The sequence below is a fragment of the Astyanax mexicanus genome, chromosome 15, assembly GCF_023375975.1.
Source record: "Astyanax mexicanus isolate ESR-SI-001 chromosome 15, AstMex3_surface, whole genome shotgun sequence".
NCBI lineage: Eukaryota > Metazoa > Chordata > Actinopteri > Characiformes > Acestrorhamphidae > Astyanax > Astyanax mexicanus.
Window position 1 is genome coordinate 27,894,138 of NC_064422.1, and position 26,258 is coordinate 27,920,395.

Here is a 26,258-nt window from a genome sequence, read left to right on the forward strand (position 1 = left end):
AGCAAACAGTCTAAAACACTGAGGGGGTATTCTGCACAGGAAGGTCTGTTCTGCCATAACAATAACAATGCAGCAACATATATGGGGAATATATGAAAGCGTCTGGCTTTCAATCTGCCATTGAGTGTTGACTGAGGCACCATCATGGTGAAAGTGTGTGTGTGTGTATTTGTGTGGGCGGGCAGGCAGTGCCTCACCCTGGGTCTTTTGGAAGCAGAGGGCACTCGTAGCGGATGCAGCTGCTGATGGCCCCACCACTCATCTCACTCTGGCGTTTGGCGAAATCCAGCAGGATGCGCAGCTGCCCCCAGCCCAGATCTCTGCTGTCTCTGATCCTGTACTGACTCCTCAGCGCGGCCTCGATAAACGGGATCTGCTCAAACACAGCATCAGCAAAAGACGTTTTAATTTAAAAAATTGATAATATACTACGTGCATGAAAAGTTACCAACATTTTTACCTAAAAGTAAATTAACATTTTTTTTAGTTTTATAGCCAGTACATGACATACTAAGGTGCATTAAAAAGGAAAACTCTATTTCTCTGGGCATAGTTGAATAATGAGAGTTCAGCACATGGAAGTAACAAACTATGCACCTCAAACACTGTTGTGACCTCCTGCAAAAGCAAAACTCATGTAAGTAAAACAATGCTATGTTAGATTTCATTAGACTAGGCTGTGCTGTGCTAAGCGGCTCCTGAAGGCTATTATGGTGACGTAAACAGTGAATAAATAACAGGGTTGTAAACTGACTTGTCAAACCACATCTAAGCTTTCTTCTCCCCAACTAAACTCACATAATGATCATATGTAAAAACACATGGACAGCTTTTCCTAACTGTACCATATTAGGGGTAGTACAATGGCACACAAAGATTGTGTGGTACTTGGAATAATATGTCAGGACTCTTTTCCAAAGGAAAACATATTTCCAATACGTATTAACAACAGTTTGGAAAGGAAAACTGTCAGATCATTATTTTTTTATTTTTAATCTGCTGTTTACACCCAGTTTCTAATTTGGTGAATACAAAGCAGTAACTGGATGAATATGCTGCAAACATATACAGAAAGTTTACAATTTCATGTGTATGAAAGCTTTGTAGATGATTTTCCAATCAAAGTGTATATGTTACGCTTACATTTAAAAAAAAAAAAAAGGCAAGATGGCTTCATAATTGGTCAGTACATATTTGGAAATATGAGGTTTTTTATATCTATGACTTTTTGGGGAAATTACAGTAGCTTACATTAATGGTGGCCATGTTCTGGACACAGTCTGGGGTATTAGTATATGTCACTTTCTCTTTTGTTTTGTTCTCATTTTTGTTTTTTAAATGAAATGGCATCCTGCTAAATTTTTACACAATTTACATTTGCCTACAAATCTATTAAAAGCTTGTTCTTTTATTGCTTGATAAAAGGTCATAACAGTTAAGCACTATATATAAAGAAAGTAAGTTATGATTTTCTACAGGTAAACATGCTAAATACATGTCTAGTACTCACTCGGGCAGGATCTGGCTCTCCACACTGTTTAATAAACTCATACACATCCTGCTGGCTGGGTCTGAAGCCACAGGATCTGAGGTCCTGATTGCTGATTGCCACAGTGCCACCTGCAGCATCCTGGAGAACCTGCACACAGAGAGAAACCACAATATATATATATATATATATACATATATATATATATATATATATATATATATATATATATATATATATATATATATATATATATATATATATATATAACTGAAATATTGTGGAGAGTTTCATGATGGTGACAGTGGTTACCATGTAGAGACCTTAAAAAAAACATTAATCATATGAGGACGGAGGAGAGCATGAAAAGGTCACTAATACAGTATCAAAGTCTGAACAAAATATTGTGATAAGACTTGTGATGGGAACCCTCCAGCAACACCTTCAAACCTCTAACACAACAGAGACATTAACTAGAATATAAAGGTATGCCATATCAGATCATACACAACATATTGTGACAGTAATATTGCAATTTAAAAAAATGATATCAGTATAATAACAGTTTATCTTGAATTCCGTCGTATTTCTTAGGGGCAGGACAAAATATCGATATTGTGATAGTGTTTTTATTTGCGACAAATTATTGATACATGGCATTTAAACATAATATTTTGTATCAAAACATAGGTGCTCTAAACTTCCAGTGAAACCCTGGTGCTGTGGAGCTAATAAAAAAAAAAGTGTTGTTTTAGTAACACAGAGGCCGTGAAGTATAGTATTGCATTGCAATATGTTGAGTATTGCAGAATCACAGTATCATGATTTTGATGTATAGTGTATAGTATGTGTTTTTTTTTTTGTTTTTTTTTTTACATTTTCTTTACTATTACTTAAGGAAAGTCCATTGCTTGTCAAAAATAAACAATAAAAATAAAATAAATTACATGTAACATTTATAAAAACAGCAAAGTGTTTAGATTACAAAGGTCCACTGATGACAAAATGTCATTAAAGGTATTATCACATTTCAGTTACATAAAGAAACTGAATTTACTTGAATGGTGATTCATTTTATTAATTTAGTTTTTAGTGAACTAACCATCACAGGGTATCCATAATAAAAAAAAACAGATACCTCTGATCACTGGTGATTTACATTCCAACATATTTGAATAAGATTGTCTGCACTTGCCTGGCTGTTTTTGATCAGGAACTCAAGGAAGGAGCCCTGCTGTAGCTGCCGGAACTCCTTGAACTTGAAATGCTCCGCCACCTTCTTCTCCAGTCTGCAGAGGTAAGGCAGAGTCACTGTGCCAATGAAGCTGGACACACACTCCCGGAAGTACTGCTTCACTGCAGCTGTAGAAAAAGATCCCAGAAATAAACAAATCATTTTAATTCTTTTTTACTGACCTCAAGACAAACTGAAAAAGTCAGAAATGCAGAATAAACAGCCTTAACTAAGCAATTTCTAAAAAAAAAAAAAAAAAAAAAAAAGAAAGAAAAAAAGGGGCACCTTCAGCAGGGGGTGGCGCACTGGCGGTCTCCTCAACTGGTTTCTTTTCCTGAGCATGCTTTTGGGGTTTCTCTTTGGGCACCAGGTCAGTAGGGACGGCAAGGGAGCCCCCGCAGATAGCCAACTGAAACAGTGACCGGGCCAGCCGATCTCCTGATACACACATGAGGAACTCCTGAACTCTCTGGAGATGCAGAAAGAAGGACTGACTTAGACTTTGCACATTTTTATATTACAGTATAGTTATATAGTTATTATGCACATACATTTAATGACCTGAGAAAAAAAAATGTTTTTTGTGCATTATTGAGCAACTATTCAGGACTTTATCAGAGGTTCAAAATACCTTTTAAAATACTGTGTACCCAATATCTGGCTGTATGGTATTATTATAAAAATAGAAAAATCACTAAGCTGGAGATTCAATAGATAATATAGAAATGATGACTAGGAAAGACTGTATCCATTTATCAGCTTAGCAATCTTCTCATCTTCAAAGCTAAAACATCACATAACAGTTCTGCTCATTTCATCTATGTGCTGTATCCCTTAAATTGAAAGAACCATTAAGCCTCCCAGTACAGTGAAGAAGAAGACAAAGGAAACAGCAGTCACAACATCTACAGACGTTCAAAGAGGAAAAGCCTGAATGCTGAGGTCAAAATCAGCCCAGTATAATGACCTCTCTATGAGTTATGGCTATGGATTAATAGATTACAAGCGCGACATCATATTAATGAGGCAAGGACACTCTGATGCTGCTCTGCTGCTCGTCTGCCACCCACTTAAATCCTTACCAGAAGCTTAAAGGAATTAGAGCAGAGACTTTCATGGCAAAATAAAGCATGAAATAAAAAGCAGACTTGTTATGAGGTTCTCTATTTTTTGGGGGGGATAATATTCTCAAATCCCTGACATGTAGACTCCCACCCAACTCGCAGGCGACAGAGAATTTGGCCTGGTAAAAAAAAAGCTCATCACGCTTGAGAGGAAATGAGGCCATAATTGGATAATGGAGAAATGAATAAGCCTTTAGAAACATTATAGGGGTCATTTAGTACTTGAACTTCCAGACTGAAAAAAGTGAATCTGATACATGAATGTAATCTGTCTGCTGATGTAATATCAAGCTGATATATTCTGGAGGTCAAACTATTTTTTTTTTATTTAGAAGCTGCTTAATGTCATGTAGAAGAATAACATGGCATGCATAAGGTGTTCAAACACCAGCACTTTTTTATGTCTGGTAAAGTCAGACTTTCAGGTCCAATTTGATTGGGCAGGTGTGAACACAGTAATCTGTCAAGACCTGTAAGAGGAGGTGGTCTCATTCTGGTCCCAAATGAACTTTGGACCATTTTGTTTATGGAGATCCAGCCTTAATCTAACCCATCTATCAGGTGTTCTCTGCAAGTTTGAGCTAAACAGCTTTGCTGGTCTAATTTAACATGGTATTCTGCCAAGATATATACGAAAGCTGAAGAAGTAAGAAGCAAATTGCTGCAATTTACATAATCAGCTGCAATCCAGCCCCCTACATGTGCAGGCTTTAGGTTTTGCTTAATACAGTGTCTCTCATTTTGGTCCTGGGGAACAACTGCCCCATTTGTTTTAGTGTTTTTCTGGTTTAGTGAACCACTGGTTTAGCGTGTTTTCCTGAAGTTAAAATCAGGTCCACAGAAATGTCAAGATTTCTGAGAAAAACAACATGTTTGAACATTTTGATTCATCACTGTCAAACTCAGCTGCCTTTCCCATTGCAAATTTGGCCATTTCCCTAAAACCACAGTCATGCTGTAGAATGTGCAACTAAGGGGTATATTCTAGGGTAAACGTGGTGTCAATTCATACTTTCTATAGGTGCAAAAATGTAGACGCCCTAAGATGCACTTACCGCCTTACCTTGGCCTAGAATTAACTCAGTAGGAAGTCTCTACTGAACCCACCTTTCAGTCCACAGTAGGGTTCACTATAGAATTCAAGCACTTATAATAACGCAATAATACAGAACACATTCTATTTCACCTCTAAGCCAGAAGGAAAGTTCCTCACCTTGGTCATCCTTTGATTAAAAATGCCCGCAGAGTTGGTGAAGACCTCCATGACACCCTCAGCAGCAGTGAGACTGGCATACTTCTTCCTGAGCTCCATATTGCCAGCAGAGGAGTAGAGTGGATTTCCTTGTGCTGGCTCCATGAGGCTTTTTTTTATTTTAAACAGTCTGGCCTGCACCTCTTCTTCAATCTCCTTCTGAATGGCCTCTCTAGCTCTGTCCATGTAGGTGTTCTCACAGCTGTGTGCTTTTGACAAGGTCTGATGAAAATACCAAAAGAGAACAGGTAATGATGGACACCACACTTGACCCTTTAATGCAGTTATATTGACTTATTAGGTCTTGCTTGTAAATAAACAGCTTACCGATATGGGTAGCCCAACACTCTGGATCCTAATGCCCAGCTCATAAGGTGATTCACAATTGTACTGGTCTGCAAGGTACTGCATGAACTCCGCAAGGTCCACCTTAGCTTTGTGTTGGGTTCGCCTGAAGTTACGAAGACTCTACAGAAAGCAAAATCATATGAATTTAAAAATGCAAGAGCTGCAAAGAGCTATACCAGTCTAAAAGTAGTCTATAACAGTTATTCATTCATTCATTTATTTATTTGCTCCTCATCTAAAATTCAGTTGACCTGTTCAGTTCAAAATACTTTGATAATGAATTTGATTAAATGCAGTTAATTTAGATTAATCACAGAGCATGTAATTGATTGTATTCTTTTCAAAATAAACTATTACAAATGTGATTAAAAAAAATATATAAAAAACAAAAAGCAAAAAAAAAAAAAAACAGAATTTGACAAAAAAAAGATTTAATAAAGTCATACTTTGTTTCTAAAGTGTATAGAATAAAATACATAAATAAATATTACATCAAGACTATAATATGCAAAAAAAAACTATAAAAAAAGCTATCACATGGGGATAAAAATGCTAAAAAAGCTATTACATGGGGATATAAAAACTTAGATGGCAAATTCATGAATGATTCACTAGTTAGGCTTCTTAGCCTTAAACAAGAAAACTGATATTTTCTACATATACAAAACCACGTATATTTGAGGCACTAATTTGCTGCAAAGCAACTGTGATTCAGTAGCTACCAGGAGCCAAAATACCTTACCCTAAGAATATCCACAGTTTCGATCTGCTGTATATCATCATCTTTAGTGTTGCAGTCTATTTTGAACATCCGATGAACGAGTGGGAACTTGCAGAGAGGGCCTAGGTGGAGCTCCTCGAAGCGCTTCTTGTTCTTGAGGCCAGCAACAGACTGACCCAGCTCATACAGAGTGCACACAGAGGAGATGGCCTCTACTGACTGACAACAGAGGAAAAAGAAGTCAGATTAAAAAGTGTTACACAATTGAATTAAATTCACAATGTAATTTAATCAATTAAACTACAGACGTACTATTTAGGAAATAATAGAAAAATGACATAAACTGACAAAACTTTATGGGACAGCAATTTGACTGTTCTGGTGATATGATATGATATATGACATAAGGCTGCCCTCTATGACATATATTATCACTACCCATCTGACAATATGAATTGAGGAATCTTAAAATGTCCCAACCCACACCCACAAATCACCCCTGCTCAAACTCTGATAATTCACATAGCCCTGCCATGAGAATGCTGGCCAGTGTTCAATCGTATTCAAGAGATAACACCTCGCAACTTATTCCCAAACTGTCCCTTGAGGGGATCAACATATATTGCTATCCCATGACTTTTGGCATGTGTCAGTGTGTGTGTAAAGAATTAGTCTGTGGGTGATCATTTATTGAGTGATCATTTTGTTTCACCCACTCATTTCTGTTCTAATTGTCTGTTATCTGTCTGTCATGTCTTTTACTGAACACTATAAAAACTATAAAAAGCTCCTCACCTGAATGAAAAGGTTGATCTCTTTGATGGTGCGGGTGAGCTCTTTCACTGCAGGCAGCTGCCATTGAGGGTTGATCCTTACAGAGTACAAGGAGGGCACTTGCAGAAGTGTGCACACTTTGCTAATCACCTATTAAAACAAAACAGATTGATTTTGTAGTTACCGTCAAAATCAAAACAACACTTTCTGAAAGTGAAACCAGATAATATGATACGGACATAAAATACTTTAGATTAGATGAGCAAATCCAGGGTTTTTTTTAAGGACATCTCTGGCAGTTTTCTAATTTTCCAGGTGTTTCTATCACTAGAGAACAATTATTAACTGGATATATAAGTCAACACCTAGTGCTAAATGCAAATCTCTTTCATAAGATGCAAACTCTTCTGCAAATGCGAGGCACATTTGTTTTCAGAGCTAAACATAGAGATGGACACATTTGTAGATTTTGGACGCCTGCTCATTCATTGTTTCTTCTGAAATCAAGGTTATACTACATGAATGTCTTACTGTAACTGGGCACACTTTTTTTATTTGGACCCTGTCATGGCTGCAAATCATGTTTCTCTGGGTGCACTATAGTTTGTTTATGTCCACAAAGAACTGCAAAATGTGGCTTTCTGTAACAATGAGCACTTATGCAAAAAATAAAAATGATATACAGCTCTGGAACAAAATAAGAGACCACTTAAAAATGATGAGTTTCTTTGATGTTACCAAGTTGAAAACCTCTGGAAAATAATCAAGAGGTAGATAAATGATCACAAGCCATCAAGCCAAGCTGAACTGCTTGAATTTTTGCACTAGGAGTGGCAAAGAAACTATCCAAAAGCAGTGTGTAAGACTGGTGGAGAACACGCCAAGATGCATGAAAATTGTGATTAAAAAGCAGGGTTATTCCACAAAATATTGATTTCTGAACTCTTAAAACTTTATGAATATTAACTTGTTTTCTTTAATTTAGCAGAAAGGTTGTCCGTAGTTTATAGAATAAAACAACAATGTACAACTTCACTCAAACATATACCTATAAATAGCAAAATCAGTGGTCTCTTATTTTTTCCAGAGCTGTATAAGAGCTAATGGGCTTATTTCCCCATTCACAAAGCATTAAAAAAAATCATCATTTTCATTTTTCAGATGGAGCACATACTAAAAATATTTGTACCAAAGCTTTAAGCCCCTGAAGCAACAAGTTACTGAAAATCTAGATTTCCATACACATTTGATGGTATGTGTGCCTTACTGCATGTTTTAGAAATCACATACCTTATCAACAGTCACATGCTCCCCCTCCACTGCAATGGCTCGAATGGCATCCTCAGCCAGACTGTTCACATTGTCTGGATTCATGTACGTCCTTTTGCGTCTCCCCAGACTGCCGTCTTCCTCTTCCTCCTCCAAAGCCTCTACTGCCCTCACATTCGATCCATGTACTTCTCTCAGTTGGGCGTGATGGGCCTCCCGGAACACCAGAGAATTCCCCTCCTGGTTGCCCTTCAGCCTCCTCTGCTCAGACCTGGAGAGTCTGGTGCCGAGAGCAGGGAAATCCTCCAGCTGTGCACTTGGTAAAGGTGTAGGAGAAGCAGAAGCAGTGGGCTGGAGTGGCCAGATAGGAGAGCCGGTTTTGGAACGGACCACTTCTTCAGCCAGGCCATTAGAAACCGGCACAGGCTGTGGGCTCACAGAGGTCCTAGTAACCGTCTTCGCTGGTGTTGCTGGATTACAAAAGGAACAAGTGGAATTAAGTCAACAGGGCAGTCAAACGGCTACAGAGATAGCAGTATAAATGAGTCTGAAACGGTTTAGCAAACAAAAAAAAAACATTATAATTTTCATAATGCCTCTCTCCTAGTCGCGTACCAGCCAAGACACATTTGACCTAACAGAGAGTGTTTTTGAGTTACTCAATTTACTAGTTTCAGATTCTCTTAATTCAAGCACTGTATCTCATGTCCAAATTAAATTGACTCAGAATTGTGTACCCAGGTGGCATAACGGTCTAACAGCCTGCTCAATAAGTGTGTGGAGATCATAAGCTCCAATTTCAGCAGGGCTAAACATTTCCAGGGGACGTCATGTGATGGGGACACAAACTAACGAAGAGGAACACAACCTGAAAAATCTTACAATTTATTTAATATTTTAACCAATTTACACTGCATCACAGTAACAAAATGTTCTGTTGACCAAAATCTAAGGAGATGTTTGGAGAACTTTAGACTAAAGAAAGCAAAGTTTAAAAAAAAAAAATACAACATAGTGTAACCAGCTTGCCTTTTAAATGTTTTACTAAGCAAGAACATAGCTTTGTATCTTCAAGGCAAAAAGGCATATTTTGGACATCAAGGATGACTGTGGTTTGTGAAAAACATTAAATGTCACAACTAATAGCTAAAAATTTTACTTTCAGTCATACTCTGATGTATGTTCTGTTCTGGATCTGTTCAATATTTTGTTGGTCAATTACAACAAAACGAGATTTGCCCTCAATGTAAGACTCCATACCACCCATCAACGTACCAGCAGATTTTCCTGGTTCCGGTTCTGCTTTTATCAGCGCTTTGCTTGTAGGTGCCTGTGGTTTATTCGCCTGACTATCGTAGAGTGACATATAAAGCTTCAGTGGCAGTATTTCACCAAAGTGAAGGAAGTAGCCATTCTGCAGCTGTGTAATGGAGCTTCCAGCAGCTGGGTACACCTTGATGACTTCTTTAACTCTCTTGAGCAGTTCTTCCTGTGTCATCTCGTCCACCTTTGGCGCAGTACTAGCAGGACCAGCCCCAAAGGAGACTCCGGTAATAGAAATTAGAGGAGCTGGGGTTTGACTTGATGATGCTGAGGGCCCAGGGGTTGCCTTGTGTGTCCTGTGAAAGACACTCTCATTGTCTACCAGCAAATCCTTGGACAGAGAGTCAACAAAAGCATTGACTGAGGAGAAGCCAAGCTCTGCCACAATCAGGTTCCTTTTGTACTGCTGACTGTAGAATACAGCCAGCTTTTTCATAGGGATGCCTTTTGGGTGCTCTTCAACCAGGTCCACGACTTCTTGAGAAACTGCATCCATGTCACCATCTGGACAAGACAATATTGGAGAAATATGGGGCAAAACTACTCTTTTTTATGTAATGTAATATAACTAGGGATGCACTAATACAAAAACAATCCGAAATCAAATCTGAAAAAAAATCTATGATGTATTTGACTCAGGTTTTCTTTCATTTTGTCTCTTTTTCTCCACTGCGTAAATAAACAGTCTTAATATATTTAGCATAAACAAAACTAAAAGCAATTAAAAGACAAATTATAAATAACCATATTAAAATAGTTATTGAGAGCTGAATATTTTAACATCACATCACAGCACTCATCGAGCAACCACTAGGGTGTTAAGGAAACTTGTAAACACTTAGAAACTCCACAGCAACCACCTAGCATCAGAACTTCTGCTTCTTGCATACGAATTGAGAAAGAAAAATATATATATATGTGTTTAAATGCAGGTTTTCATTCATTTTGCCTCTTTTTTTCCACTATTCTCTTAATGCAATAGCCTAAATATATCTTGCTCTGTTTTTCAAAGAAATAAACAGATTATAAACTAACATAATAAAATTAATTTAACATCCCAGCAGAAATAAAATTACAAAATAATGATTCAAAATGGTCATTCTGCAGTGACCAGAATGTTTTTGACTGCTAAATATTAGATGCTTCCCTAGTTATAGCTAGTCGCATAACTAGGGTCATAATATCAGTTCCAAACAGACAGTATTATTTCCAATTTTCTTGCTGTAGTTATGACACATACATCTGTCTAGCAACCATTCAACAACACCATAGCAACCACCTGGAATACAATTTTAACCACCTAGAATCCACCCTGCAATACTGTAGGTCTACTCTAGCAACATAGCAAATGGTGGCTATAAGAGTGTGGCTGATTAAGAAAAAGGACACTTTTATCAATTTGGCCCAACTTCTTTTGCTGAAAGAGGAAATTCGATCAGCCTATTCAGGTCTGAATAAAAAAGCAAGAGCAACCAAAGCAATCAGTGCAAATTAGAATTGCATTTCCATTAATGGAGTCATTACCTGTGGATGGAGTGTGGTTCCTGTGGTGAACTACTCCACCCTTCACACACAGCTCTTCGCTTAGAGAGTCAATAAAAGCGGCCATGGTGGAGAATCCTGACAGGACGAAGTTTCTTTTGTACCTCTGTTTGAAGGACACTGCTAGCTTGCTGAGTGGAATTCCTTCAGGGCAGCTTTTAAGCAGTTGGACCATATCCTCAGCATCCTGATTCTGCGGCCTGTGTTTCCTGTGAAAGACGGTCCCATTCTGAACCTCCAGATGTTCAGATAAAGAGGTTATGAGATCAGCAATAGAGTTGAAGCCCAGGTCTGCCGCGGTCAGGTTGCGATGGTATCTCTGACTGTAGAACACTGCCACCCTCGAGAGAGGGATGCCTTCAGGGTTATGTTTCAGCAGGCGTACAACGTTCTTACTGGTTTTATCCATGTTGCGATCTGCAAGTGTTCACATTCAGCACAGTTAGAAAAGAAATTAACAAGGAAAATACAGATAGCCAGACTGCTCAGAAAAAAAAATCATCAAAGGGTTTGCATTAAGGATGTCAACGTTAGAGTGTTAACGCTGTTAATGTTATCAAATTCGCCATGCATTCTTTATTACAGCGCCCCAAGTTGGCTTTATCTCCCCTCAAACATACAAGTATATATTATATATTTTAATTGGCACCACTATATAATTGCATTTTACATTTTTAACATTAATTCTTTTATTTACATTTAAATATTCACTATAAAAATGTGTGTCTTAAGAACAAGCTCGATTAAATGCAGTTAATCACAGAAAAGTGTTGTGAATAATCAGACTGACACCACTAGGTTGCATACATCAGGGTCAATATCAGTATGGTTGTATGTGGTATATAGTGTATATAGTTGTATATTGTGTGTATTTTGTTATATGGCTGTCTTGTCCTGTTTTCCATTCAGAGTAAAATAAAAAATGCTCATCGTTTGTGTATTTTACTTTATACTACTTTTGTGTGTGTTTTACTCATGATCTCTTGTTAATATGTTAATGTGTGTTTCATAAAGACCCTGGGAAATGCACTGAACCTCACATCCCAGGAGGAGCACGAATGGTTGTGTTCACTTGCATTATAGCATAATGTAAGGATATGCTCCATCCTCATATTTCAAGTGCACCATTGTGAAAGGCCTTAATCTAAAAAGGAAACTGCCTAAAAACTAGTGCTGCAACTAATGATTATTTTGGTAGTCGACTAATCTGATGATTATTTTTTCAATTAGTTGATTAGTCAGAGATTATTTCTGCGATGTCCTCCATCTCTAAAAGCAATATAAAAGCTTAACATTAAATTTAAAAGGCATTTAAAAGTCTAGATGTTGTTTAAATGTGGAAAGTACTGATTATTAGTGAGTAAATATGTAATCTGTTGTGTTTGGGCAATTTTGGAGACACAGACTAAGTTGAGTGTAAACTGTGTGAGTGAGAGATTTACCCATTGCGTTTCCGTCCCCAGCACTTTGTGTAATGCGGGACTGTTGCAAATTAACGATTAGTCTGATGAGGGCCACCCAATGGCCCATTCTGATTCACAGCATCTTTATCTGAATGTACATCATATGCCTAATAATTTACACCATATATCTTTGTCCTGGTTTGTGCAAGTTTTCAATTCCTGTTTTTTTGGGGCACATGTGTCGGGGTGAAAGGGGGTGTTCAAGCTCTCAACTTCAGTGTGGGGGCTTAACTCATTCTCATTTTTTGGTAATATTTTGCACAAACAGGCAGCTTAAGACAAGAACATTACTGCATGTATAAGCATTAAAGCACCCTTTTCAAGGTATACGTTTCTGATTCTTAATTTCATTTCTTGCTTATACTTTTTCTTTTGATACTTTGTACAAATTAAATACTTTTCTCCAGCATCCTTTGTCAGTTTCCACGACAAGCTACAGTACTCCTAGGAATCACCAAATAAATAAAGAAATTGCCCAATTTATTCTGGAACATGGCATATTCCTGAGTAAACTACAGTCTGACCTCTGAGTCTGATATGTGGAGGTGATGTAATGACTTTGTTGGTTAATATTACTTAGTCTCCGCCCACTGGTGCAGTAATAGAAACTCAGAAGACATTTCTTAGGAGAACACCTTCATCTAAATTTTCACAGAAAAAGAAACTCAACTAATTTACCTAATATGAGAAGATAAATGAACAGGATTAAATGTCAGTTTTGATTTGATTTCATCCTCCATTTTACAGCAGAACCAAAATTTAATTCTGACATGATTCAGCTCCTACCCTTCTCAAACATGCAGCGCAACAACATTCAATAAGTTAACCCTATAAGTATGTGACGCAGTTATAGAGGGTGAGGAACATAAGTGTTGACCCTTTAGGTTTACCATGTAAAGCATCATGACCAATGTAACAGTGTATCCATAATGAACAGTCCAACTCTATAAAAATATGACACAGTAAACAAACAAAAATTACAGCTGTCCAAAAACTTGTCTGAATTTTTGCTACTTTTTTATTTTTAGACATAATTTAAATCTGTTATTTTCGTGTCAAATTTGTGTGATAAATGCTCCAAATGACTTGGAATAAAATTATTGTGCACTGACTCTCATTAAAAATCTATATTTTTACCTTATTTTGAAAAACTGTCATATATATGATACACATATGTTGGGTTTCCACAACTAAATGCAAGTAATGCACATTTACAAGTTATAAAGAGCAAACTTAGCCTTAGCAGTGTAAAAATCAGACTTACCATAAGTGATGACCCCTGTAACAGACCGGTTTAAGTCTGTGTACCAACTGAGTAATAAATTTGCCTGTTCCTGGCTTATAGCACTCTCCTCCCCTAGTCTTTAGTAAACAGCCAATAGGAGCTGTGCTGGTCATAGAATGAAAACAGGAAACAGAAAGTAACCCACAACATCACCCAGGACTCAACCTTAACTTTCATTTCTACAGAAACAGAATGAGAAAGAGAGAGAAAGCCTCCATTTCTCACATTAACAAAATCACTATTCGTTACATTTCACTACTGTTGATTATGACAATTGATTTTGGGGTACATGAAGACCCTACAGCCATGGCAGTGAAGCATTTGATAAGGCATTTATACTGCCTTAGGTTTCAGATTCCTCCACTGGCTCTCAGCTGATCTAATACCGGCTGCTGCCAGCACTGAGGGGTGGGGAGGAACCACGTGACCCAGCCTTCAGCAACAGCACACACTGTTTAATGACCAGCTGGAGTGTGAGATAATGCTTCCATTCCTGAAACTCGAAACCTAAACTGATCTGGCCAGTTAACCCTGTACAGGATCAACCTCAGTGTGTGAGTAAATGAAACAACTCCCTTCCCCACACTGTTTACATATACCTTGATCTTACTCATCAGCAGAATAAATACTAACTGATACACAGATGTGCCATGGATCATATTATATACAGCTCTATGCAAAAGACTGGGCATGCTTGGTCTTCATAATCCAACATAAAAAAGAATATTATCATCATTTAGGCCCGTCACAATAATTACGTCAATCAAGCCTAACATTATGAAACTTGTTTCCACACCCATTATCCATTATTTTTTCATCTCCACTGAGCATATGAGAAAAGTATGCACTGTAGGTCGATACGGGCAGATTGTAGTCTTGTATCTGCTTGCTTTATTATCCTTCTTTCACCCTGATCTTTAATGGCCAGACCCCACAGGACCACCACAGGAGTGGATCAGACCCAGCAGTGCTGCTGGAATGTTTACACACTGTGTTCACTCTCTTACACTATAAGACACTCCTACCTAACTGGTCCACTATATTATACCTGTTCTGTGGTGATATATTAAAATGAAATATTAAATTAGCAATGTAATTCTGTTATTAAATGCTGTTTTTTCATTGTTTTAAACATTCTGAAGTCTAAATACTAAAGTTGTCCAGAAATGTAATAATTAAGTAAACAAAATTGTGTTCATCAAACAAGAATATATGTTTTATATTTTAGATTCTTTAAAGTAGGCACCAATTGCTTAGATCACATTGCTTTGCCTGGCTGAATAATCCCAGTCAGTTTTATGAGGTAGTCTCCTGGAATGGATTTCAGTTAACAGCTGTGCTGAATTAATGAATTACCCAAGAATAATTATTGTTCCTCTACAGGCCTGCATAAGGATCAACACTATGGCTTCTCACCATCATCATAACTGTATAACATATTAGTTTCATAGCAGCTGCTAAATAATGTAGAATATACACCAATAAATTAGTGCAGTGAATAAAAGTTTATTGGGACTTTTTTTTTTATTAATTTCTGTAATACTGAACATGTTTTGAATTTTGATTTTGCTAGGTTTCAATACACATTTTTGTATAGCTTGTATATCAAACTATCATATTTTTCCAATCACCTTAATTAGTAATGATAAGTGACAACATGTTAGCTAGCTAAACTAACTAGTTAACCAACAAAATGTTAGGATAGTAGCTAGGACCCTATGATTTCTGTGACTCGGAGAACACAGAATAAGAGGAACAAAAGAGGAATTCAGATATGAACACTGCTTACACATAATTATACGAGTTAATAAAACTGAATAACTGAAGAGCAGAGTAATGTACAGACATCCTACACATATTATATCCACAGCCGAAATGACCATATCTAACCAACACAGTAACACCATACTGATATCAAACATCAGAAAATAATTAATCTCAGAAAACTCAGCTCGCAAACCGTTAGAAAACCCCAACTAACCGTTAGCATCGCCAGATAGCTCACAGGCCAATGCACCATTTTTGGCTTTAAGAAAAAAGCCCCAGGGCAGAAAATATAAATAAAAATATGTTAATTTAAAAAATCCTTGCCTACAATAATAAAGAATATTCGTTTTTTTTTTTTATTAGACTTTTGATCAAAATATGGTCAAATATCTAAATTCTGAGAATATTTGCATCTCATTTTTAAGCAGGGCTGGTATATTTTATTATTACAGAGCAAAATGTTTCTTAACATTAAGACAGTTTTAACATTTCTTGATAATAAAAAAATAGCCAAACAATTATCCATTTCTGTAATACTGAATGTTTTGATTTTTGTGGTTTTACACTGTTGTTTTTCTGCTGTGTTATATCAAGTCCAAAGTCAGTGCAGTGTTTTCCCAGAAAATGCTTCATGGTTCCTTCTGCTGACAACTTTTATGGAGATGTGGATTTTATTTTTCAGCAGGAGTTGGCACGCTGCCTACACAACCAAAAGTATCAATTGGTCTTATATAATATTTTAATTTTCTAGGACACTGATTTTTGGGTTTTCATTAGCTGTAAGCCATAATTGTCAACAATAAAAGAAATAAACACTTAAAATAGACCACTCTGTGTGTAATACATTTATATAATTTCTCAATGATATTCTATATTTTTTAAGGCACTAGTAGTTTTCTACAGGCTGGCAGGGTTCTTATAACTCTTCCTGGATCATGGAGGCCAACTGACCTGCACTTTTTAGCTAATGTTTTCCCCACTCTGAACTCTAACCAGATAATTACTAGTCCAGTGTTGGGTTAAAGTGGGTGTGTTAAAGCAGAGAAGGCACTAAAATATGCAGGATAGTAGAAACAGTAGTTGTAGCTGATCTTCTGTATCCACACAAATAAACAAAAATAAACAGGAAGGGCAGGTTTAGCTCAGGGTAAGGGAGGTAGGGTGGTGTGTGGTGGTACCTGATGCTGTGGCATGGTTAGAAAGTCCCCTCTGAGCTGCAGATAAAGCCAGTCTTTTGTGTGTGGGTCTCTGTGCTGGAGAGCCATGCTGTCTGTCCATCTCCTCCTCTGTTCATCACTCGCTCCCTGTGCGAGCCTGCAGTCTCTGTTAGAGTCCTCCCTGCTGCTGCTGCTGTTGTTGTGAGACTGGTACAGACATGGTGTGTTTTAATGGGTGGTAAACTAGTTAATGACCCTAGCCAAGTGAACTATAGGTTAACAGAGCTGTGTTGTTGTGGCCGGGCTGCTGGGGCTGTGCTGTGCTGTGTTGTTTGTGTATAAAAAAACTCGGTTAACTCGTTTCTCCCCCGCTAACCGGCTGCAGTTATGTTGTTCGTGTGTGTAAAATAATCGCAGGTGGATGCGCTGTAAGCTCCAGTGGACACATATCAATATGACGCTTAATATTAATTAAATTTCATTTCACTGTAAATTTAAATCACCCGGACTTGCTCTGTGCTCCTCTGGAGCTTCACACTCTCCACACACAACCGGCGCTCTCTGTCGCCCCCTGCTGTACAGGAGGATTAGTTATACACACAACTAGAGGTCGGCAACTAATCAATCAGTAATATTTAAAATAACATTTAATCACAAATACATTTAATCAACAAAATGCATTTTATTGTACTTATGTTTATTATTAGTTAAATCCAACTAAAGGTCATTTTACAACCTAAACATGCTATTCCACATTACATTTCCTGCTGTATGCAAAATATGTGTGCAATGTCTGAATTATTATATATGTATATGACAAAAACAGTCAGTTATAATAATCTGTCATATAACAGATTATTACTATTATTATTATTATTATTATTATTATTATTATATTATACACTTTTTTTTACTACGTAATTCCATAAGTGTCCCTTTATTGTTTTTATGTCTTTAATATTAATCTTAAAATAAATTCAACAAAAAAATAAAGAAAAAAACATTGAATAAGATGGTGTCCAAACTTTTGAATGGACTTTATTTATTCATTTTCTACATTGAAGATTAATATTAGTACATGTTTGTTTGTTTGTTTGTTTGTTTGTTTGAGAAGAGGAGTTTAAACTTTTAACTGGTACTGTACATATTTAACGTAAGCAACGTTTAATACAAACAATACATATAAAACCATGAAATGCTCAATTAGTATTAAACCAACATAAAATGAATGTGCATTAATAAATTAATTCTGACATTGAAGATTAACTTTGTTTCAATGCATCAAAAATGGAAAAATGACTGTTGTTCCAACATACTTTTGTTGTCTGGTAAGCAATACAATTTCACATAAAAAAGATATACACAAGAATGTGCCACCATTTACTTTATTGTAGCTTCTATACATTTAATGAGACACATATGCAGTTTTCCTTCTGTTTTCCATCAGACTACATTGACTCAATGACAGAAGCTAGCTATAGTAGATTATAGACCAAACCCTTATAGTCCTAACCCCTTTTTAAAAACATCCAGCTCAAGGCCAGCTTCTGTTGGTTTCATAAGCTCTAAGCTGGTCTTTGATGGTGAAGGTAGTTAAAAAGGCCATTCATATGAAAAAAACATACTATATACTGGGTAAGTAAGCTTGGTAACCAGCTCTTGACAGCATAGTGCATGCTAAATATGAGTTTTGTAATGCTTGGTCATGATGGTCACCCAGCTTTATGATTTTGCCACAGAACCCATTGTTAACAACCTATACTGAACAACATCACAGCTCAACATAAACCATACAGTAACTGTTGTCACGATTGATATAGAAAATATTAGTTATATTAGTTATTTCACAGTAATATGATGGATACCGTATTTTCATAGTAAAAAAATATATATTGTTACATATTGTTACATTTTTGGCAGTAATTAACAGTGAAGGATATAGCGGTCCAGTGCATTTTAAAACATTTTCTATTAAAAGAGGTATAAATGTATTTGTTAAATATATTCAAATTCTGACAGTAATAAAAACAAAGGATATAATATTTCAGTGCATTTTAGTTTAAGCACCATTCTGGAGAAGTTGTGTACAAAAATGTTAAACTTTTTAGAAAATGTTTAATTCCCGTTAATGGATAAAAGGTATAACGATTTTGTGCCTTGTTCTTTTTTTTGTTGTGCAAAGTGGTTCATGTAATTTTGAATTAGCCACATTAATAAACAGACACCCAGGCAGGTGTAATAGTAAATATTAAAGTAATAAAGGGGTAAATACACTGATTTGGTACAAAAAAATAGCACTGGTGTTAATATTGTAAATATGAACAGTGCATTAATCCTGCCTGATGAATGCTGGGGATTTTATTAATCCCATGCAAATTTAAATGTGACATCTTTCATCTTGTCCTTGTAAACAGCATCAAATTGCTCTGTTTGGACCTCAGTGAAAAGGTTTTTCCAGTCACCAGCAACTCCTGTCAAAACACACAAAACATTATAGCTTTAGGAAGAGTCCGAATTTTAAAGCAGCAGTTTCTGATAATTGTTTTTAAAAAGCTGAAAGCAGAAGTATTCCTAAAATAACAGGGGCCAAAATATTACAACTTATGACACCAGTGTCCTGGCATTACCATCCCTGCAATGTCTAACATATTCATTTTACAAATAGAGAGGTCCGGTAGGTTTGTTAATATAATTGCTCTCTACATTTTGACAGTATTTCATAAATGAACAAAATGAACAAAACAATATACTTAAAAACACAGAATTTCACACAACAATATATTTACATACATTCCACATGTTCTTTGAAATGACACATTATCACCAGAGAGATCTCTAAATCCCCAAATCACAAACACTTACAGGCTGTTGCTTTAAAGATCTGTAATCTTTTCCTATGTCATCTACTGTACTGTATATTTACTGGATTCTCAGACATTTACCTTTCCTGAGGAACTCAGATTTCTTCTGATCCATGAACTCTGATGGAACCAGAGAAAAGTTGGACATCTGATTCTGCTTCATGCTTTTGAACTCGCAGTTCTCCGCTATTTTCCCCACCACCTCTGGACTCAGGGACTTTCCAAGGAACTGGGCGATTCTCGACACAGAACCTTTCAAATCCTGCAGTGTATCAAATAACAGAAGCATACCACAGTCTCAGACATGCTCCTTCTTGCTTTATACATCTGATTAATGAACCATTCTGATATTCAACAGTGAGCCGGAACATTATGACATGCCTAGATGAAATAAATAACAGTGAGTGAACATAGTTCAGTTTTCTTTAACCGATGCGATGAATGCAGGAGGAATTTTCAGGCTTAAATTGACAAGGACAAACCACAGACATGGTGCTGGATTCCAAAGGGCTCGTAAATATATGAGATTAATAAGGTCCAATCTGTCTGGTTTGAAATGACAGAAATGCTACTGTGGCACTGGTCACAAATACACTATATGACTCAAAATATTGTTACTCCTGCTTTTTCAAATTAATGATTATAAAAAAAGAGTTTATTCTGCTTATGTTGGAGTAATTGCCTGTACTGTCCAGAAAATGCTGAGAATAAAGATGTTGGATGACCACCATCTCACCTCATCCACAACTCCTCCCAAAAGTGTTGGGTGGATCAACATTATTCCAGAGAACACAGTCCTACTCCACTGATCCACAGCTATATTTCTCTGCTCAAGAGAGTCCTATTCACCTCACAATACACCTGTACTCTATTACACAAGCTGTGTGTGTGTGTAACATTTGTACATCTATGTCTGGATGCATTCATTAGGAGGGGTGTTCACAAACATTTGGACAAATAGTGTATATTAATGATGCTTACAGGAGAAATGTATTCAAACACACAGTCACTTTCATGTTCCACTTCTTTTTTCAGTGTATGTACAATGTGCAATACGTACTAACCTGTATCATTTCTTCATAGGCAATATAGAAAATGTTGTCCTCGTCTTTAACATTCAGCCAACTCTTCACGTGGTCAAACCATGAACCAAACATGACTGTGGACAGGGAGAATGTAAATATTAATTAAAGCATTGATAAAAAAAAATGGTATCCTAAAGCAGTTCCAAACCACAGATAGGCCTGTCGTGATATGATTTGTTTTGGTATGTCATGTCTATATATTATTTGATAATGCAATTATCTGTACTATGACAGACCTACCCACAGATTAAATGTGTTTTTTGTTTGTTTGCACTGCAGTGATTTAATACTGCAATAATGTTATCACATCACAAATTATATTACAGATATACTGGACTAAACATCAGTGGAAAATAATACTAATTTAAGCATGATAGCAGAGTTTAACCAGCTTAACTGGTATGAGTGTTAAACATGAAAGTGTAACAGTATTAGAGCCGGTACTTTGTACTTTAATCTTTAAGGCTTGATAATGAGGAGATAGAAAGGGCAGTCCAAGAACTATAGCTCACAATTAGCCTCGGTGGTTAAACTGACATATAATTTAAAGATGTGAAAGAAAGCCCTACTTTTCCCATTCAGAAACTTTTCCAGGAACTCGTCAGCAGTGCCTGGATTCACCAGGTAGGAAGCCATCCCATAGTAGTGGAAGGAAGATGTGAACACATCCTTGGGGTTTCGCAATACGTAAATAACCTGAAAAATATAAATACTATAATCTATAACTATACTCTATAATCACTACTCATTTTCTCTTCACGATATCTGTCACATATTGTATTGTATACAATAATTTATTTTATTATTATTTAAAACAATCCATAACCTAATAAAAGTATTTTTCTGATATTAAAGCAATACATTTGTTTTGCTAATTGCTGTGAAGTTTTATGGGTATTTATTTACATTACATTATTTTTATGTTATATTACATTATTATTAATTTTATTATTTATTATTTTTTATTGTTATTATTTCTTACACATTTAGAGTTTTAGTATGTAAACAACGTTGATTTTTCTGTTACACCAAATAAAACTTTTGTTATTTAAAAAAAAAATGGATTCATAAACTGATTCATACAGCCTGATTGGAAGCTGGAATGCTGCCTCCAGCATGCATTTCATGGGTGCATGATTTGTTTTCATTGCAACGAAAGCACTGTGACAACACATACCTAACATTTCAAAAAGATATGAACCTTTATCAAGAATAGTTCTATGGAAAATGATGCCAGAACTGCAGTGTTGTTTTTTTTTAAGATTTTTATTCCAATTCCAATATCTGAATATTCTTATTAATGAAAAGTTCATTGTAGAAAAGTGAGTCTTTTTTTAAGTAGATCAAATCAGTTTTTAAAAAGATTTCAATATTTTAAAAAGTAGTTCAATTCAGTTTATAAAAAGATTTCAATATTTTACAAATTAATTCAAATAAATTTTATTATTTAAATAATTAGTTTGGTAGGCTTTTGTTACATTACATTAGTTGTATTATAAATTATTTTTATAACATTATTATTAGTAGTAATATTAGTAGTAGTAAATTTTAAGTGTAAGTGTTAAGTTATGGCTGATACAGTAAATCAGAATAATAATCAGAGTGTGGTTGGGACCATGTTGAGTGAGAGGGGGAAGGGGGGTGGACAGATCAGCCCACTGATTACATTACACCCGGTTACCTTTGGCTTCACTTTGTTATATGACTGGTTCATCATGCCCCGGTGGAAGTGGGTGGCGAAAGCTCGGGGTGAGGGTCTCTGCTCCAGATTCAGCACGAGAGCTCGATGCTCCTCCAGCCACGGGACCCGGTCCCAGTTTGGTACGGTCTGAACGGCGGAGAGATCTCCCGCGCTGAGCACCAGCGGTACGATCTCCTGTAGCCATGTCGTTCCTACAGCAGCAGAACAAAACTTCACAACTTAACAACTGCAGCGAATACATGTAAAGAGTATTACAGGTTTAGCTCACTTTATCGGCTAAAGAAAGGTGTAAATATGCGGTTTGTAAGAAGCAGTGTGTGTAACGCTCCAGGCTACATTCCTGCAGGAAAACTAAACCTACTGTGGAAGATAAAGTCAACATTACTTAGAATATGTTAAACATTAGCTAGCGACAGCGCTGTTTGCCAGTGTTAGCCCTTTTTATAGCAGTAAAACTGTCGGCTTTATCCCCCAAACCCACTACCTCAGCTCCACACTACAGTTCTACAGTAAAAAGAAGTAAATCCCCTCAGTACAGTTTCTTACCAGACTTGGGGTAGGTCACAATAAGCACGTCGTCCGGCCGGAAGGTGAAGTTCTCGTAGTACTGGAGGCTCTCAGGAGGGTGGAGATGTTTGGGGACATAAACCCCCTGGTACACGTCATATAACTCCGCTTCAGTCATTATTCTCCAGCAGTTAGAGTGAGAAGAGTCAGGGCAAGAGGGCTAGTTCTGTTACCCCACCACCTTTAGACTCTTTACATGAACTTCAGTCTGCTCTGAGTGCAGGAGGAAATTCACTCTTGCGCTCCCCTCACTGAGAGCTTGCGCCCTCATTCCTCCTCCCACTCTATCACTCTCTCTTTCTATCTCTCACTATCTCTCTGAACTCTTGCTTCACTGATTAACACCATATGTGTTCCAGAGTTACACTGTTTCACACCGTTTAACATTTTCACTTTATGACAATGTTTTACTCTTAACAGTGTTTTACTCTAAAACCCTAACACTGTCTCAAGAGAAACTCAAAAACTTTTATAACACCATCTCAAGAGAAACACTGAAATTCTAACATTGTCTCTCAAGGGAAACTCTTAATCTCTAACACTGTCTCAAGAGAAACTCTAAAACCCTAACAAGGTCTCAAGGGAAATTCTAAAACTCAAACACAGTCTCAAGATAAACTCTAAAATGCAAATAACACTGTCTCAAGGAAAACACCTAAATCCCTTACACTGTCTCAAAAGAAATTCTAAAACTCTCATACTGTCTCAAGGAAAACTCAAATACCCTAACACTGTTTCAAGAGAAACTCTAAAACCCTAATCTCAAGGGAAACTCTTAATCTGTAACATTGTCTCAAAGGAAACACTAAAACTCGTCACACTGTCTCAAGAGAAAGTCTAAAATTCGTAACACTGCATCAAGAGAAACTCCAAAGTTCTAACACAGTTTTAAGAGAAACTCTAAAGCTCTAACACTTTCTCAAGAGAAACTCTTAAACTCATAACAATGTCTCACGAGAAACTCTAACACTCCTACACTGTCTGAATAGAAACTCAAACTCATAAAACTGTCTCAAGAGAAACTCTAAAACCCTTATAACACTCAAAAGAGAACTAACACTGTTTTAAGGGAAACTTTAAAATTTGTTACACTGCATCAAGAGAAACTCCAAAGCTCTAACACTGTCTTAAGAGAAACTTTAAAACTCGTAACACCGTCTCAAGAGAAACTCTAAAACTTGTAACACCGTCTCAAGAGAAACTCTAAAACTCATAACACTGTCTCAAGAGAAACTCTAAAACTCGTAACACCATCTCAGGAGAAACTCTAAAACTCGTAACATTGTCTCAAGAGAAACTCTAAAACTCGTAACACCGTCTCAAGAGAAACTCTAAAACTCGTAACACCGTCTCAGGAGAAACTCTAAAACTCATAACACTGTCTCAAGAGAAACTCTAAAACTCGTAACACCATCTCAGGAGAAACTCTAAAACTCATAAAACTGTAAAACATGTAACACTGTCTCATAGGAAACTAAAACTCTTAACACTGTCTCAGGGAAAACTTTAAAACTCTAACTTAGTCTCAATGGAAACTCTAAAACTCGTAACAGCGTCTCAAGAGAAACTTTAAAACTCGTAACAGTGTCTCAAGAGAAACTCTAAAACTCTTACACTGTTTCAAGAGAAACTCTAAACTCTAACACTGTCTCACTAAAACTCCAACAGGAGTCTGAGTGGATTTAAGATCATAAAAAATATATCCAATATTAAAAAAAAAGAAATTAAAGACTTAAGAGTTGCTGACTCGTTTATTGCTCTGACGGTTCAGATGAGGAACATTTCTAGGTGAATTTAATCAGTATTCCATTTATGACAAACATAATGTGTTGATACTGATGATTAATAATCAATAAAAAGTCATGTTATTCATTAAATAGATTCCACATCTGACATAAAAGCAGAATAAAGTCAAAAGAGTCAAAAGAATAAAATAAAACAACACAAATAGCATTAGAAAATCAAAATACATTAAAAAAATGAATCATCTTGTTTATTAAATCAGGACGAGTGCTTTGCATTATCCCACTTCAGTTTGAAAGTGCACTTGTAGTGAAGGCAGAGGAGATGTTCAGAGACGCTCAGTGTTTTGGCGTCTTATCTGTGTGAACCGGTTCAGCTCGGGACAACAGTAACTGAGGCCTCTCCCCAGACTTCTGGATGAGCTCCCTGCCGCTGGAGACACAAAACAACAGCTGTGTTAGAATGTAAATCGAGTTACACAATTTATTCATTAAAATATGTAAATCATTACAACACTTGAATTTAAATGAAAGTAATAGCTCTGAAAGTCTAAGGATTAACCAGGCAATAAATGAGAATCTTGACTCTTGAGAACCGTTGTGAACTCACATGTGGTAGTCCAGTCCTATCAGTCTGTGGCCATTCACTGCTAGAATTCGATCCCCTGGCCGCAGTTTCTGGCTCAGAGCTGCTGGAGACCCAGGTATGATAGACCTAATGTAAATTCCACTCATTTGTAATGGAGTTTCCTGTTAAACAGCACAAAAAATATATATTTTGTGACCAATAATAAATATTTTGGTAATGTCAGTCGAATAAAAAATAATAATTTAATAAATAACAATATTCTCCTTATCACAACAATATTCTGTTAATTAAAAAAAAATGATATGTCCCTGTATTTTTGTGAGGAAGTAAAAAATAATTGTGTAGTGTTTTATTCCTGCCAAACAGACTAGAGATTTTTTGTACCCTATAATATCTTAGATTAGTTATGATGCTTATTAAGTTAGAATTAAATTATAATATTTTAATGTGCTACGTAAACGATAAATGGAGAGCTTTAAAAAAGGTTAAAAGTATAAATATCCATAATTAAAAAGTAGTCTAGCTACCTTCTGAACTTGACAGTAGCATGCCAGTAGGATGCTGTATTTAAATAACTAAATAAAACTAATGTCATCAGGCCCTGTGAATTTAGTAACTTGATTATTTGCAGTAGAAAATCTAACAGTAACATTTCCAGATTAATCGCATGCGTTAGTGTTAACAGCATTATATACGTATATATATAATATTATATTAAGCCAACAAATATCCGTACTGTAGATCAACCAATCAGTAATTTTCTTCACGATTATGAGGTATTTTATTTTAATTTGAATTAAGTGCCTTCATAAATTAAAATATGAGTCTAAAAGGAAATAAATAAATTATATTATAATAATTAAAGAGAGTTTATTCTGCTTTAGTTTGAGTAACTGTGCTGTCCATAAAAGGCTCTCTACTAGACTTTGGACTGTATAATTTGTCTGCATGATCTCAAAACTCT

General features: G+C 36.3%; 3 protein-coding genes across 5 annotated transcripts in view; all 3 read right to left on the reverse strand.

Moving 5' to 3' along the window:
• The window catches only part of wu:fj29h11 (uncharacterized), a 57,825-nt gene extending 40,543 nt beyond the window's left edge, over window positions 1–17,282 (reverse strand). Inside the window, exons 1-12 of one of the 3 annotated variants that reach the window (XM_007257235.4) lie at window positions 16,770–17,282; window positions 11,059–11,493; window positions 9,487–10,038; window positions 8,233–8,681; window positions 6,964–7,092; window positions 6,190–6,387; window positions 5,427–5,567; window positions 5,061–5,321; window positions 3,009–3,192; window positions 2,685–2,851; window positions 1,511–1,639; window positions 198–373 (exon numbers count right to left, since the gene is read on the reverse strand). In XM_007257235.4, the coding sequence (XP_007257297.3) occupies window positions 198–373; window positions 1,511–1,639; window positions 2,685–2,851; window positions 3,009–3,192; window positions 5,061–5,321; window positions 5,427–5,567; window positions 6,190–6,387; window positions 6,964–7,092; window positions 8,233–8,681; window positions 9,487–10,038; window positions 11,059–11,493; window positions 16,770–16,869 (2,921 nt within the window). In that variant the 5' untranslated portion in view covers window positions 16,870–17,282. Of the gene's footprint in view, window positions 1–197; window positions 374–1,510; window positions 1,640–2,684; window positions 2,852–3,008; window positions 3,193–5,060; window positions 5,322–5,426; window positions 5,568–6,189; window positions 6,388–6,963; window positions 7,093–8,232; window positions 8,682–9,486; window positions 10,039–11,058; window positions 11,494–13,803; window positions 13,908–16,769 lie in introns of those variants that run through there. The other 2 variants (XM_049464617.1, XM_022667890.2) reach the window with 2 other exon arrangements.
• An 835-nt stretch (window positions 17,283–18,117) lies between these two features.
• Window positions 18,118–23,231, reverse strand: sult2st2 (sulfotransferase family 2, cytosolic sulfotransferase 2). The gene is made up of 6 exons (XM_007257234.4): window positions 22,943–23,231; window positions 22,376–22,587; window positions 21,264–21,390; window positions 20,674–20,768; window positions 19,691–19,871; window positions 18,118–19,219 (listed from the first exon to the last, which is right to left on the reverse strand). The coding sequence occupies exons 1-6, from the start codon at window positions 23,079–23,081 to the stop codon at window positions 19,110–19,112; spliced, it is 864 nt and encodes a 287-aa protein (XP_007257296.2). The 5' UTR covers window positions 23,082–23,231; the 3' UTR covers window positions 18,118–19,109.
• A 1,456-nt stretch (window positions 23,232–24,687) lies between these two features.
• Window positions 24,688–26,258, reverse strand: part of si:ch211-176g6.2 (ras-associating and dilute domain-containing protein) — a 38,803-nt gene continuing 37,232 nt past the window's right edge. Inside the window, exons 15-16 of the mRNA XM_007257236.4 lie at window positions 25,316–25,455; window positions 24,688–25,138 (exon numbers count right to left, since the gene is read on the reverse strand). Coding sequence (XP_007257298.3) covers window positions 25,045–25,138; window positions 25,316–25,455 — 234 coding nt within the window. The 3' untranslated portion in view covers window positions 24,688–25,044. The remainder of the gene's footprint in view (window positions 25,139–25,315; window positions 25,456–26,258) is intronic.